The 15363-nt window shown below is 53.3% G+C and overlaps 1 protein-coding gene across 2 annotated transcripts; it reads left to right on the plus strand.

Annotated features, from left to right (window-relative positions):
* The first annotated feature begins 197 nt into the window (after positions 1-197).
* KLHL28 (kelch like family member 28) lies at positions 198-14337 on the plus strand. Of its 2 annotated transcripts, none has more exons than XM_038138051.1 (6): positions 198-271; positions 2541-2888; positions 4186-4736; positions 8601-9044; positions 12355-12563; positions 13328-14337. In XM_038138051.1, exons 2-6 carry the CDS (start codon positions 2541-2543, stop codon positions 13489-13491), a joined length of 1716 nt encoding a protein of 571 aa, XP_037993979.1. In that variant the 5' UTR covers positions 198-271; the 3' UTR covers positions 13492-14337. The 2 variants fall into 2 exon arrangements, with proteins under 2 accessions (XP_037993979.1, XP_037993980.1); XM_038138052.1 differs by having other exon boundaries at positions 223-271; positions 2509-2888.
* Positions 14338-15363: the final 1026 nt, after the last annotated feature.

Raw genomic sequence — 15363 nt, forward strand, 5'->3', positions numbered from 1 at the left:
GCGGTGGCGGAGAAGCGGAAGGCAGCGTGACTCGAGCGGCGGGGATGGGGTGAAGCAGAACCGGCGGGCAAGCGAAAGCGCGGCGTGCCCCCCGCGCGGTGCGCGCTGTGGTACCGCCCGGGGGCCGGCGGGTGTGGGTGTGCGCGGCGGCGCGGCCGTTGATTGGCGGGCGCGCGGGGCGGGGCGGCCGGAAGTGACGGAGCGGGCGGCGGCGGAGCGGCGGAGCGAGGCGGCGGCGCGGCCGGGCCGGGCCCGGGGCACCCCGGCACAGGTGAGAGCGGCACCGCCCGGGACACGCCCGGACACCGCCGCCGGGCCGCCTCCCGGCCCTGCCGTGTGCCCGGGCGGCGGGAGAATGCGCCGGGAGCGGCTGCGTGGGGGGCCCGGCCGGCACCGGGAGAGTGGCGGAGCCGCAGGAACCCGGAGCGGTGTGGGCTGGGAGGGAGCCTGGGCACGGACACCGGGACCCGGAGCGGTGTGAGCTGGGAGGGAGCCTGGGCACGGACACCGGGACCTGGATCGGTGTGGGCTGGAAGAGAGCCTGGGCACAGACACCGGGTCCGGGAGCGGTGTGAGCTATAAGGGAGCCTGGGCACAGACACCGGGACCCAGAGCAGGGACTCCTGCGTTAACCTCGGTGTTTGCAGTCCGTGCTGCGGTTGGGGATAAGTTTGAGCCCCAGGCTGGAAGGATGTGACAGCCCGGAGCCCGGCCGTGGCTGTTGGGTGTCCCGAGCACGGATCGCTGGGCCGGGATGCAATTCCAGGGCTGCTTCACGTTCCAGCAGCTGATTTCTTGCTAATAAATGAAATAAATAACAGCAAGACCGTGGTGTGGGTGAGCCTGGCCGTGCAGGGGGGTGGGAGGTTCTACCAGCGAGGCACACGAAGTTTATTGGTGCAGGATCCCTTAAATGTGGTTATTTATAGGTGTTCTGGCAGGTTCTGCAGCTGAACTGGGACCACTCCTTTTTCATGTGGTGGTGCCTTGTGTTTCCTGCTTTTTGTGTGTTTGCATGATCAAATTAGGAGCTGAACACAAACGCAGAAGGGGAATACATTCTTTTAGCTGCTGGACAGCTTTTTTTGTTATTTTAAATGTTTTATATTCTTCCATGTATCATTTGTGCTGCAAAACTGTGGTAGGGAAAACATTGTTTTACGATCCTGCCTTTTGCAGATGTGCTTAAATTAGTTTCTTTCAGTTATTTTTGCCAGTGAAGAGTGGTAATAGGGGAGCTTATTTATCTCCGTGGGTAAGAGGTTTCTCAGCCCCTTCCCTCCCCTGTCACTGCTATTGTACTCTGCATTTGAACGTTGGCAGCCCATTTGATTATTTCCAATTAAGCACTTCTAAGTGGGCTCACCTGCAAGCGAGGTGTCACTCGAGGAGCTGTGCGAATGATGAACTTATTGTGAAGACAAAAGAAGCCAGATCTTGCAGAGATCGTTTAGCAAATCAGAGGCTGCTCTGCTCAGGAGCGGGGGGCTGTTCCCTGGAGAACAATGGGATTCTTTCCCCGTGCCCAGGATCCTGACACATCCCTGCCCTCCCCACCTCCCAGCAGTGCAGCTCTGGGGGCTGAACAAAGGCTGCTGCAGCCTGGCAGTGCTCAGGGAGCTGCAATTAGAGCAGGTGCCTCCAGTTGGGGCAGCTACCCGAGGGCTTGGTGTCACGATGTGCACGGGGCGTGGGGGAGTGAGGATTCTGCACTCCTGGGGAGCGTGGGCAGCTGCCAGAGCTGAGGATTCCAGGTGCTGGGAGTTCCAGGCGCTCAGCCTGTCCCCCTGCTCGCCCGGGCAGCTCTGAGCTCTGCAGAGCCTGCGCCCGTCCCAGCAGGGATTTCCTGGCACGGTGGGAGCCACAGGGTGAGGTGAGGGTCTCCCCTTCCTCCCGTGCCCCTCTGTGCATCCACAGGAATCTGCTCCAGCCCCACGGGCTCTGTGGGGGTGGCTGGCAGAGGGAATGGGAATGGGAAGCTGCTCCCTGCCAGAGAAAGGCACAGCAGGCCTGGGCTGCTCCCCGGGAGCACTGAGCAGGCAGGGAGCTGAACAAAAGGAGTTTAGTGCAGGAATTGAACTGAACTAAAGGAGTTGAAGAACATTTAAAACTTGGTCTCAAATAAGCCAGTTGTATTCTTTAGTTACCTGTGCTTGTTTCTAGTTCAGCCACTGCTCGGTTCTCTCAAACCCTCGATGTAGAGTCAGAATATCCTGAGTGGGAAGGGATCCACAGGGATCATCAGTCCAGCTGCTGGCCCTGCACAGGCACCCCAACAATCAGATCATGGATATTTTACTCCAGAACAACAAAAAAGTGATGGTTCTGGGTTTTCTTAATTGAGAGTTGAATCTAGCATAGACTATTGATGAACATTTGAAGGTCCTGGATTTAACTTGCACGAAAAAGTGCAGCAGGTGAGGGTGGAGAAGGGAACTGGGGAGTAAGAAACCTCATTAAGTTAAAAGCCGAGGTGCAAAAATACCTCTTAAGCGTTCTGTGTGACAGCAGTGACAGCTCCTGAACCGTGTTTGTCCCAGATGGACCCGTCGTCGCCGCCGTTCCTGCTGGCCAAGCTGACCCCGCTGCACTCGGAGCAGCTCCTGCAGGGCCTCAACCTGCTGCGGCAGCAGCGCGAGCTGTGCGACGTGGTGCTGCGCGTGGGCGAGGCCAAGATCCACGCGCACAAGGTGGTGCTGGCCAGCATCAGCCCCTACTTCAAGGCCATGTTCACGGGGAACCTGTCGGAGAAGGAGAACGCCGAGGTGGAGTTCCAGTGCGTGGACGAGGCGGCGCTGCAGGCCATCGTGGAGTACGCCTACACCGGCACCGTCTTCATCTCGCAGGACACCGTGGAGTCGCTGCTGCCCGCCGCCAACCTGCTGCAGGTCTGCTGCTGCTGCTGCTGCTGCCCTGCTCTTCGCACAGAGAGCAAGGCACTGCTCTTCCCGAGGGCTTCTGAGATTCCCTCTCTGAAGCTCAGAGAAAGGGGAAACGCGGTTCTTAGCGCTTGTTGTGCCAGAGTAGGATCACGGAATAATGAGGTTGGAAGAGACCTCTAGGGTTGTTGGATTTGCAGGGCTCCCAGGACGAGGGAAGAGAGGAGAATCTTGACTCCGTGTCTCAGAAGGCTGATTTATTATATTGTGATATATATTATATTAAAATGCTATATTAAAACTATACTAAAAGAATAGAGAGAAAGATGCATCAGAAGGCTGGACAGGAACAGAAAGGAATGAATAACAAAGGCTGTGACTGAGCAGAGTCTGAGCCAGCTGCATCCTTGATTGGTCATTAATTAGAAACACCTCCCACGGACCAACCAAGGCAGCACCTGTTGCATCCCACAGCAGCAGAGAGTCATTGGTTACATTTCCTTCCTGAGGCTCCTCAGCTTCTCAGGAGAAGAAAATCCTGGCAAAAGGATTTTTATAAATATGTCTGTGACATAAGATTATCAAGTCCAACCTGTGCCCTAACACCTCAACTAGACTATAGCACCAAGTGCCACGTCCAGTCTGTTTTTAAACACATCCAGAGATGGTGATTTTACCACCTCCCTGGGAAGACAATGCCATTACTTTATTATTCTTTGAAAAACTTTTCCTAATATCCAACCTATACCTTCCCTGACACGTAGAGACTGTGTCCTCTTGTTCTGCCAGTGCTGCCCGGTGGAGGAGACCAACCCCACCTGTGCACAGCCTCCCCTCAGGAAGCTGCAGAGAGCAATAAGGTCACCTGTAAGCCTCCTCTTCTCCAGGCTAAACAACCCCAGCTCCTTCAAACGTTCCTCACAGGGCTTGTGTTGCAAGCCCCTCACCAGCCTTGTTCCCTCCTCTGGACGCACTCAAACGTCCTTCCTAAACTGAGGGGCCAGAACTGCACACAATGCAGTATGGAATTGCAAAGCAGAATGCCATGTAGAGATTGTTTATCCAGAGTGAAGCTGGTTTGTTCCCTTGGCCTGTCAGGGCCATGTGTGTGTGTGTGGACTGTCAGCTGCCAGTCACCGGGGGTCAAGGGATGAGTGCAGTTGTGTGCAGGGTGGGCGCACGGCAGATTCAATTCAGATGCAACGCATATAATATAATACAGTAATTAATTCACCTTCTAATAGGCCAGAGTCAGATGCATCATCCTCTCTCCCCTCACCGGAGTTGCCTTTAATTTCCAATGCAGGTCAAGCTGGTGGTCAAGGAGTGCTGCGCCTTCCTGGAGAGCCAGCTGGACCCCGGCAATTGCATCGGCATCTCGCGCTTCGCCGAGACCTACGGCTGCCACGAGCTCTACCTGGCCGCCAACAAGTTCATCTGCCAGAACTTCGAGGACGTGTGCCAGACCGAGGAGTTCTTCGAGCTGACGCACTCGGAGCTGGACGAGATCGTGTCCAGCGACTGCCTGAACGTGCTGACGGAGGAGACGGTGTTCTACGCCCTGGAGTCCTGGGTCAAGTACGACGTGCAGGAGCGCCAGAAGCACCTGGCGCAGCTGCTGCACTGCGTGCGCCTGCCCCTGCTCAGCGTCAAGTTCCTCACGCGCCTCTACGAGGCCAACCACCTGATCCGGGACGACCACACCTGCAAGCACCTGCTCAACGAGGCCCTCAAGTACCACTTCATGCCCGAGCACAGACTGTCCCACCAGAGCGTGCTGCTGACGCGGCCCCGCTGCGCGCCCAAGGTGCTCTGCGCCGTGGGGGGCAAGGCCGGGCTCTTCGCCTGCCTGGAGAGGTGAGGAGCAGCCCTGGGCGCTGCCTGGCACCCCGGGCAGGGCACGTGGGAGCTGGGATCCCCCGGTCCCTGGGGGTGGAAGAGATCTGGGAGTCCCAGCAGAGTTTGCGGGGTGTGGTTGTTCTTTTCCTCCATAGAAACTCTCCAGCAGGTTTTCTTTAACAAAGATGAACCCCAAGTTCCTCCATAGAAACTCTCCAGCAGGTTTTCTTTAACAAAGATGAACCCCAAGTTCCTCCATAGAAACTCTCCAGCAGGTTTTCTTTAACAAAGATGAACCCCAAGTTCCTCCATAGAAACTCTCCAGCAGGTTTTCTTTAACAAAGATGAACCCCAAGTTCCTCCATAGAAACTCTCCAGCAGGTTTTCTTTAACAAAGATGAGCCCCGAGTTTCTCCATAAAAACCCTCTAGCAGTTTTTTTTTTAACAAGGATGAACCCCAAATTTCTCTATAAAAACTCACCAGCATTTTTTTTTTAGTAAGGATGAGCCCCAGGTTCCTCCATAAAAACTCTCCAGCAGGTTTGTTTTTTAACAAGGATGAGCCCCAAGTTTCTCCATAAAAACTCTCCAGCAGGTTTTCTTTTTTTTTAACAAGGATGAAACCCAAGTTCCTCCATAGAAACTCCCCAGCAGTTTTTTTTAACAAGGATGAGCCCTAAGTTCTTCCATAAAAACTCTCCAGCAGTTTTTTTTAACCAGCATGAGCCCCAAATTCCTCCACAAAAACTCTTCAGCAAGTTTCTTTCAACAAGGATGAGCCCCAAGTTCCCCCATAAAAACTCTCCAGCAGATTTTATTTTTTTTAACAAGGATGAGCCCCAAGTTCCTCCATAAAAACTCTCCAGCGGTTTTTTTAACCAGCATGAGCCCCAAATTCCTTCATAAAAATTCTCCAGCAGATTTTCTTTTTTTTTTAACCAGGATGAGCCCCAGGTTCCTCCATAAAAACTCTCCAGCAGGTTTTCTTTAACAAGGATGAACCCCAAGTTCCTCCACAAAACTCTCCAGCAGGTCTTTCTAAACAAGGACGAACCCCAAGTTCCTCCATGGAAACTCTTCAGCAGGTTTCCTTTTTTTAACCAGAATGAGCCCCGAGTTTCTCCATAAAAACTCTCCAGCAGGTTTCTTTTAACAAGGATGAGCCCCAAGTTCAAAATGGTTTTGTGTTTCATGAGTAATTTGCAGTGTTAGGGGGTTTTGTTTGTGCCAGACATTTGTTTGTGCAAACAAAAAAAGCTCTGGAATAGTTTTCATTCTGTCGATTGAGTTAATAAGGTGGTTCATTAAGTCTGTACACTTCTTATTTTTCCTTCCAGGTATTTTCATTTTACTTTATTTTCCCCCGATTTGTTATTATTACAAACAAATCATAAAAATTAACTTGCTGTCTGACAACTCTGCTTGCTGATAATTCAAAAATCCTTGGAATTAAAATGGACTTAATCAGAGCAGAGGGAAGGGGAATAAAGGAGGCTCGGGGGGCCCTTGTGGCTCTGCACAGCTCCTGCCAGGAGGGCACAGCCGGGGGGGTCGGGCTCTGCTCCAGGGAACAGGGACAGGAGCAGAGGGAACGGCCTCAGGCTGGGCCAGGGCAGCTCAGGGTGGGCCCAGCAGGAATTTCCCCATGGAAAATTCTACCTGAGAGTTACAGCTCGGGGCTCAGTTTGATCAGATTTTGATAAGATTTTTGGGCTGATTTTGATGGAATATCCAATCTAATCTGAACATGCCTCAGTAATGCCAGCTTGGGTTTCAGTCCAGTTTTCCCATTGCATTGTTGATGCTGGGATGTGATTGAGGACTAAAAGTCCCTCTCTGGAAGCAGGAATTGTCTCCCCAGCAGCTGTCCTGTGTTGTTTAGTGGCTGCCATTCCCGAATTTTGGGAATGAATTGTTGGATTTTTCCATCCAGGAGAGAAGGATGGATCTGAGTTCTGCCTGTCTGTGCTGAGGGGTTATAGGATATTTGCAGGAGGAATTGTTTCAAGGAAAAAAATGGAAGTGGCTGCCCAGGGAGGGTTGGAGTGCCCATCCCTGCAGGTGTCCCCTGGAGGTGGCACTCAGAGCTCTGGGCTGGGGACAGGGTGGGCACTGGGCACAGCTGGGACTCTGATCTTGGAGCTCTTTTCCAAGCTCAGTGATTCCGTGGTGTTTAGATTGGATATTTGGGAAAATTTCTTCCCTAAAAGGTTCCCCAGCCCTGGCACAGGTACAGGGTGGAGTCCCCAACCTTGGAGGGATTTCAATCCCTGTGGGTGTGGCATCTGGGGACACGGGGCAGTGGTGGCCTTGGCAGGGCAGGGCAATGGTTGGATGAACTTTGAGGTCTTTTCCAACCTTCACGATTCCATGATTCCATGAGTATCTGTCCTCTGGAGTGCCCATCCCTGGAGGTGCCCAAGGGATTCCTGGAGGTGGCACTGAGAGCTCTGGGCTGGGGACAGGGTGGGCACTGGGCACAGCTGGGCTCTGACCTTGGAGCTCTTTTCCAGCCCCAGTGATCCTGGGATTCCTGGAGCAGTCCTGGCCCATGGTGTGGTGGTGGCTTTAATCCCATGCGGGCGGGTGGCTGTGCAGGCAGGGACAGGTGCGTGCCCCTCCTCCTTCACTGCATTCCAGAGTCAGCCTCCTCAGTTCCTGGAGTGTCCCCGAGGCTGCTCCTGGCAGCAGAAGGAACACAAAGAGAGGAAAACAGCTTTATGTCCCAAGCTGGGTGTGCTTAGAACATGGGACTAACATTCCCAGAGCTGGTTAAACTGCGTGTGGGCTGTTCATACACTAATATCCATTTAGCCATTTCTGCTTCCACTGACAGCTTTGATGTTCAGTGTGCCCTGAGCAGCCCCGGGAGCGTTCCCTGTGCCCAGGCAGGCTGCCTGAACTGGTTCCACAGCTGGATTCTGGAGCAGATTCTGGGATCTCCTTTGCTGGCACAGTTCTGTGCTGGCTCAGAGAATCGCATGTGAAAGCCTGGGGAGAGCTGGGTGTTCTCCCTGGGTTCAGAGGTATCAAAGTCACTTCAAGTTAATTTTCCCAGGGATAGTCCCTGATATTAAACCAGATGTCAGGGCTGGGAATTGTTTGGTTTATAGACTTAAAAAGTAAAGGGAGTTTTGTGCTTCATAAAAAAATGTTTGAGTGAATAAAGTCATTCTCTGATATTCTTCAGCTCTGCTGCTTTCCCACCTTCTTCAGTGGTTATAAAAATGTAGCCTCCCAGTGTAATTTGGATTATTTTAAATTTTTTTTCAATATTTGAATTATGCTTCATAATAACAAAATGACTTAGGATATTTTTCATCTCTGTTCTCTGGTGTTTCAGCAGCTCCTGTTTCTGGGCTCTTAGTGCCTGTCAGCTCTCTGGGGGCCTCACGTTCCTGTATGGTTTTTGAACAGATCATGTTTCCTCTGTACCAGATAGCCTCTTAATTATTTAGCTAATTTATTAATTAAACTATTGAGGTAGATTGGCCAGACTTTATATGGGGCAAGCTAGGCCCACCGTGTTCTCACACTGAGTATAATTCAAAGAAAATGGTATTTTAGGGTTTAGAGTTAGGGTTTAGAATGCTGTTTAAAAGAAATAAGCTGTTTTAAAGATGTATTTTTCAGGTTAGTTTGTGCTACGTGGAAATCTTGTTTAAATTACAGAGTGCACATAAATACCCATCTATAAACTGCTGGCTGTAGTTTCTAACTGCGTATTTGTAAATACAGATGCGTGCTTCCCTCTCTCTAATTTGCTTTTCTCTCTCTGTTTCTGTGGCTGGTTTGGGGTTTTTTTTGGTGTGTTTTCCCCTCCCTTTGGGGCACGTTTTCAGCTGTTCCAGTCCTCACTTTGCTCCGTGTTTCCCCCGCAGCATGGAGATGTACTTCCCGCAGAACGACTCGTGGATCGGGCTGGCCCCTCTGAGCATCCCCCGCTACGAGTTCGGGGTGTGCGTGCTGGAGCAGAAGATGTACGTGGTGGGGGGCATCGCCACCCACGTGTGCCAGGGCATCAGCTACAGGAAGCACGAGAGCTCGGTGGAGTGCTGGGACCCCGACACCAACACCTGGAGCTCCCTGGAGAGGATGTTCGAGAGCCGCAGCACGCTGGGCGTGGCCGTGCTGGCCGGGGAGCTCTACGCCCTGGGCGGCTACGACGGCCAGTCCTACCTGAGGAGCGTGGAGAAGTACATGCCCAAGGTCAAGGAGTGGCAGCTGGTGGCCCCCATGAGCAGGACACGGAGCTGCTTCGCCGCCGCCGTGCTGGACGGCATGATCTATGCCATCGGGGGCTATGGGCCTGCCCACATGAACAGGTACGTGCTGGGGTGACCCACCAAAACGTCCTGGGCAGCCTTATGAATCCTTCCCCTGCCCACATGAACAGGTACGTGCTGGGGTCACCTGTGCCCACCTGGGCACCAGCAACCCCGTGGGGCAGTGTTTTACATCATTCCCCTGCCCACATGAGCAGGTACGTGCTGGGGTGACCCACCTGGGCACCAGCAACCCCATGGGCAGCCTTTTACGTCATTCCCCTGCCCACATGAACAGGGATGTGCTGGAGTGACCCTGTGCCCACCTGGGCACCACCAAAACACCCTGGGCAGGCTCATTAATCCTTCCCCTGCCCACATGAACAGGGATGTGCTGGGGGTGACCTGTGCCCACCTGGGCACCACCAAAACACCCTGGGCAGGCTCATTAATCCTTCCCCTGCCCACATGAGCAGGTACGTGCTGGGGTGACCCACCTGGGCATCACCAGAACATCCTGGGTAGGCTCATGAATCCTTCCCCTGCCCACATGAACAGGGATGTGCTGGGGTGACCCGCCTGGGCACCAGCAAACTCCATGGGCAGCCTCATTAATCCTTGTCCTGCCCCCCTGCGTGCTGGGATGACCCTGTGCCCACCTGGGCAGCCAATTGAATAATCTCCAGCAGATCCTGGGCCTCATTAATCCCTGCTCTGTCACACCAGTCCCGTCAGTCAAAAGGGAAATCTCTATTTTTATTCCACTTTGTGTGTTCCACCTTGTTTGGGCCCCTTTTTAGATCACCTAAGAGGTGCTTTTACCAAAAAGGTAAAAACAAAGACATGCCTGCACTTTACTGAGCCTTGGGGCTCGAGCCTGCAAAATCTGAGGGTGGGTGCTGAGTTTTACCTCCAGAGCCCTGATTGGAGGTGTGTTGGAGTTTTCCAATGCTCAAGACACACAAAATAAATACAGAACTCTGAGGGGATGTGGAATTGGAGTACTGCTCACAGCAGAGTTGAGGATGGCCACTACTGGTCTGGCTCCAGGGGCTGCTTCAGGCCTTGCATTCCCAAGGAGTTTTCCTGGTACCACCGTGCTCTTTAACTCCTCTGTTCCCTGTGGATGTCCAGGGACATCCAGTTATCCAAAGGAATCATTTTCCATCGTTGAAATGGGAACAAATCAGCTGAATGTCCCTCCAGGAAGCAGAATAATAAACTGCAAGTGTAAGAGCTGAGTAAGGAATGAAACCCTTGCTCCTAGGGAGGGACACGGTGATTGTTCAACAGGCTGGCACCAGAGCTGTAGTGATGAATTGCACTGACTCGTGATACTTCAGGCTGAGTCAGGGGAGGTTTGGGCTGGATATTGGGAAAAGGTTCTTCTTTTGGGTTCTTTTAGGAAAAGGTTCTTCTTTTAGGTGGTTCTTTTAGGAAAAGGTTCTTCTTTTGGGTTCTTCTTTTAGGAAAAGGTTCTTCTTTTGGGTTCTTCTTTTAGGAGAAGGTTCTTCTTTCTATTAGGAAAAGGATCCTCGGACTCCTTGATGCTTCTTACTCGGGGTGTTCCATATTCTGTGAATAATTCTGGTTTTATTTGTGATTGGAGGGGTGAGTACTAAGCCATGCCACGCAGCACCAGGCTCCTCCAGGCTCTGGCAGTAAATCAAGCTCACCCTGGGTAATGAACCCCCTTTCCAAACTCTCTGCTGCTGCTGCTGCTCTCCTCTTCCCCTTTTCCCTGCCCCTCTGTGCTTGGGCAGGAACAGCTCTGAGCTGTGAGTGTGGTAATGACTGACCATCTGTACAGTGATCAAAAATATTAATAACGATGAGAATTCATTTGCCTTTGATCCTGAACTCTCTCCTGCCCTCAGTGGTTTGATCAGCAGCCTCTTTTGAGCTTTTCCTGAGGAATATAAACACACTCTCCACATGCTTTTTCTCTCTGAATGTTATTTTCAGGCCAACCTCAAGGTAATTTTGGATTTGCTGTGTAGCCAAAGAAATACACTTCAGCTCTGCATCGTGTTCAGTTTCCCATAACATTTTTATTTTAAAAGATTATTATATTATTTTAGTAGATTATTATATTATTTTAATAGATTATTATATTATTTTAATAGATTGCTATTTATGTGATATACATTTTAAATTCTTATTTTAAAAAAATCACACCAGACATCCTGAAGGAGCTTTCAGCTCTGAGGAGCCTCTTGGTTTCAGGCTGTGTCCTGAAGATCCAGGACAGGGAGGACATGGGAGAGGCTGAAGCAGCTGCTGTGCCAGGGGGCAATGCCACAGAGCCAGTTGGGATGGAAAGGCTTTTGAGATCGTTGAGCCCAACCCTTGACCGAATATATTCTAAAAATGGGTTAAAACTGAATTTTGGCAGCACTGTTGGGCTGCTTTGGTTGTGGAAGTGCCCTGGGATGTGATTGATGCTTCCCAGGTGATAACAGAACTTCTGGTGCTGCTGTTGGGTTGTACCTAGCAGCTACACCATGGAATTTGTCATCAGCTCCAGCCCTTTCCTCTGTGTTCCATTATTCCTGGGTGCTAATTCTGCCTGGCAGAGCCAGCTGTGCCCGTGCCACTCCAGGAGTGGATCCCATCCCATCCTGAGCTCACAGCTGTGCCCGTGCCACTCCAGGAGTGGATCCCATCCCATCCTGAGCTCACAGCTGTGCCTGTGCCCCTCCAGGAGTGAATCCCATCCTGAGATCCTGAGCTCACAGCTGTGCCTGTGCCCCTCCAGGAGTGGATCCCATCCCAGATCCTGAGCTCACAGCTGTGCCTGTGCCCCTCCAGGAGTGGATCCCAGCCCAGATCCCAAACTCACAGCTGTGCCTGTGCCACTCCAGGAGTGGATCCCATCCCAGGCTCACAGCTGTGCCTGTGCCACTCCAGGAGTGGATCCCATCCCAGGCTCACAGCTGTGCCTGTGCCACTCCAGGAGTGGATCCCATCCCATCCTGAGCTCACAGCTGTGCCTGTGCCCCTCCAGGAGTGGATCCCATCCCATCCCAAACTCACAGCTGTGCCTGTGCCCCTCCAGGAGTGGATCCCATCCCATCCTGAGCTCACAGCTGTGCCTGTGCCACTCCAGGAGTGGATCCCAGCCCAGCTCCCATGCTCACAGCTGTGCCTGTGCCACTCCAGGAGTGAATCCCATCCTGAGATCCTGAGCTCACAGCTGTGCCTGTGCCCCTCCAGGAGTGGATCCCATCCCATCCCAAACTCACAGCTGTGCCTGTGCCCCTCCAGGAGTGGATCCCATCCCAGCTCCCACGCTCACAGCTGTGCCTGTGCCACTCCAGGAGTGGATCCCATCCCAGCTCCCACGCTCACAGCTGTGCTTGCCTTGCAGCATGGAACGTTACGACCCGAGCAAGAACTCCTGGGAGACCGTGGCCTCCATGGCTGACAAACGGATAAACTTTGGGGTGGGGGTCATGCTGGGCTTCATCTTCGTGGTGGGGGGACACAATGGGGTGTCCCACCTGTCCAGCATCGAGAGGTACGACCCCCACCAGAACCAGTGGACGGTGTGCCGGCCCATGAAGGAGCCCAGGACAGGTGGGACATGGCAGAGGGGAACCTCTGAGCCGGTAAAACCTGCAGGGAGAGTGGCAGGGACTCCATCTGTGGGTGAGGGACACTTCAGCACTCCGTGAAAGGATCTTGATTTCTCCGAGTTCAGTTTATTCATGCTGAGCTGGAACAGAAATTATAGGAAGTAGTAATTCTACTCTACCTCCTGTTTTTTCAGTGGTGAGTTGCAGCAGTTCTGGGCTCACTGTTCTGTTGGATTTTATTGGGTGTGGAGACTCAGGGGTGCAGGGTTGTGCTGCAGCTCCCATCTCTGCTCCCTGGGACAGGGCTCAGGGGGCAGCTGGGGCTGGGCCAGGCAGGCTCAGACTGGAGTCAGGAAAGGCTCCTCTCCCAGAGGGTGGATCAGCACTGGAACAGCTCCCCAAGGAATGGGCACGGCCCCGAGGCTGCCAGAGCTCCAGGAGGGTTTGGGCAGCGCTCCAGGGATGCCCAGGGTGGGGTTGTTGGGGGTCTGGGTGGGACGGGGCTGGGATGATCCTGTGGGTCCCTCCAGCTCAGGACATTCCGTGGTTCTGTCCCACGGTCTCCCTGATGGGGCACTGGCACACAGGGAGGCTGTTTTATTGTAGGAAAGGATGAGCAGTACAAAAGGAGTGTCAGAGCCGAACAGGGAGGGCTCCTCGTTCACAGCCCTTTTCTGTAGCCCGGGAGGACTCTGGGGGTGGCTCCGGGAGGGGACGAAGCCCCGGCGCTCCCCGCAGGGTTTGATGGCGCTCCTTTCTCCGCAGGCGTGGGGGCGGCGGTGATCGATAACCACCTGTACGTGGTGGGCGGGCACTCGGGCTCCTCCTACCTGAACACGGTGCAGAGGTACGAGCCCATCTCGGACTCGTGGCTGGACTCGGCGGGGATGATGTACTGCCGCTGCAACTTCGGCCTCACGGCCCTCTGAGGCTGACCCTCGGGGCGGCCGGAGCCGAGCCCGGCCCGGGAGCCGGGAGGGATCGGGATCCGCTCCTGCCCGGATCCTCCGGCGCTGCGGGAGCTCACCGGGAGTCCGGCTGGGTTCGGCGCCCTGCCGGTGGCTGTGGATGCGGGAGAGAGCCGCGATCCGGTTGGAAATGCGTCCGTCCGACCCTTTCCAGAGCTTCTGTCTCCCCCTCCTCCGGGACGGAGCTCCCGTGCTGGGGCAGTGGCGGAGCGTGCGGGGCGAGCGCGGGGCCGAGCCCTGCCGGTGGCTGCGCGCCGGGACGCTGCCAGTGCTTCACGGGGTTTTTTATGACCGGTAACTCAAGGGCTGCCTTGTTTCTGTATCTCAAGGTTTGTACATAATAAATGCCATAGGATGTTGCCTGTACTCTCCTTTGTCACCTGCTTCCTGGTAGGAGGGCTGGGATGATCCTTGGAGACATTTACAAGGCAAATTTGTTGCCTCCTCGGGACATTTTTGGATCTGACGAAGAGAATTTGCATTTTTAACTCTTCCCTTCTGTTTTCTGCTCGTGAAGAAACGAGTGCTAGATGAACTGACTTCATCCTGCTGTGTGCTTTCAGTTGGAATGCCAGGAGAGATCCCAGCAGCATCATTCCTAGCATGATACCCAACAAAACCTCCCATCCCATCCCATCCCATCCCATCCCATCCCATCCCATCCCAAGCGCTCGTGTCCGTGTTCCCCTTTTTCCAAGGACTGTGTGATTGCTTCCTCTGAGTGTTCCCATCTCACAATGGTGCTAAATGTAGGGGTACCCCCGAGGCTGTTCCTGATTTCGGTGCATAAAGCATGTTTGGATTGTTCCACTGGTTTGGTTTCTTCTTTGCTTCATCCCCCCGTGTCCCTGCAGCTCCGCAGCCTCACCGCCTGTGGAATGAGCTCCCTCCTGGGTGTTGAGGGGGGGATTTCAGATTTATTCCTGTTCTCACAAACGGGGAGATGCCAGCTGGGGTTCTTCAGGCCGTTCTGCCTTTCACAGCGGTGCAGGGAGTTCAGGCAGGGCTCATCCCAAACGTGTGTCCTGCTCAGGGGCAGGTCCTGGGGTTAACCCCAGTGCCACTGGGTTAGTCACACAGCCCTGAGCTCAGGGAAAACTGGGCCAGAGAGAGAGAAAGTGATGCTGTGGGTTATGACCATCATTTAAAATGGAATTAACTAATTTAGCACACTTTGGGTTGTCTTCTGATCTCAATTACCTTACATTTCTGTGGTGGCTGCCTCCAGAGCTTCCCTTCCCTTTATTTTAACATGTTTGGTGTTTGTTTTCTGAGCCTACACAGTGTTGTTTTGAAAGGTGCAGTAATATTTGAAGTAGCTGCTTTAAAAGCCCTTTTCTTATGGTTTTGCTAAATGGGCAGGGCTGAGTGCTCTGGATTTACCCTCAACTCCTGCAGAGCTGGTTGCAGCCAGGGCTGCTCCAGTTCTTCCATTCCAGTCACTGGAATTTCGCCAGTCCAGGAGGGTGTTCCACCATAAACCATCATTCAGACCATAAAATCCTGCAGGACTCCTTCGGATTTGGTGGAACTGAGCAGGACTTGAAATGTGAATAAGAGAAACTGCATTGAAAATGCTGGAATTGTTAATTTGACCCCCAGGGGTTCATCCCAGTGCCAGCAATAAAAGCCTGATGTCATTATCCCAGGACATCTGCTGGCAGGACAGGAGGGGCTCCAAGGCTGAATTTGCATGTTTGTGTGTGGGAGGAGAAGGAATCGTGGAATTCCAGGGTGGTTTGGGTTGGAAGGGACCTAAATCCCCCCCAGTGCCAGCCCTGCCATGGCCGGGACACCTCCCACTGTCCCAGGCTGCTCCAGCCCCAGTGTCCA

The sequence above is a fragment of the Motacilla alba genome, chromosome 5 (genome assembly GCF_015832195.1).
Source record: "Motacilla alba alba isolate MOTALB_02 chromosome 5, Motacilla_alba_V1.0_pri, whole genome shotgun sequence".
In the NCBI taxonomy this organism is placed as follows: domain Eukaryota; kingdom Metazoa; phylum Chordata; class Aves; order Passeriformes; family Motacillidae; genus Motacilla; species Motacilla alba.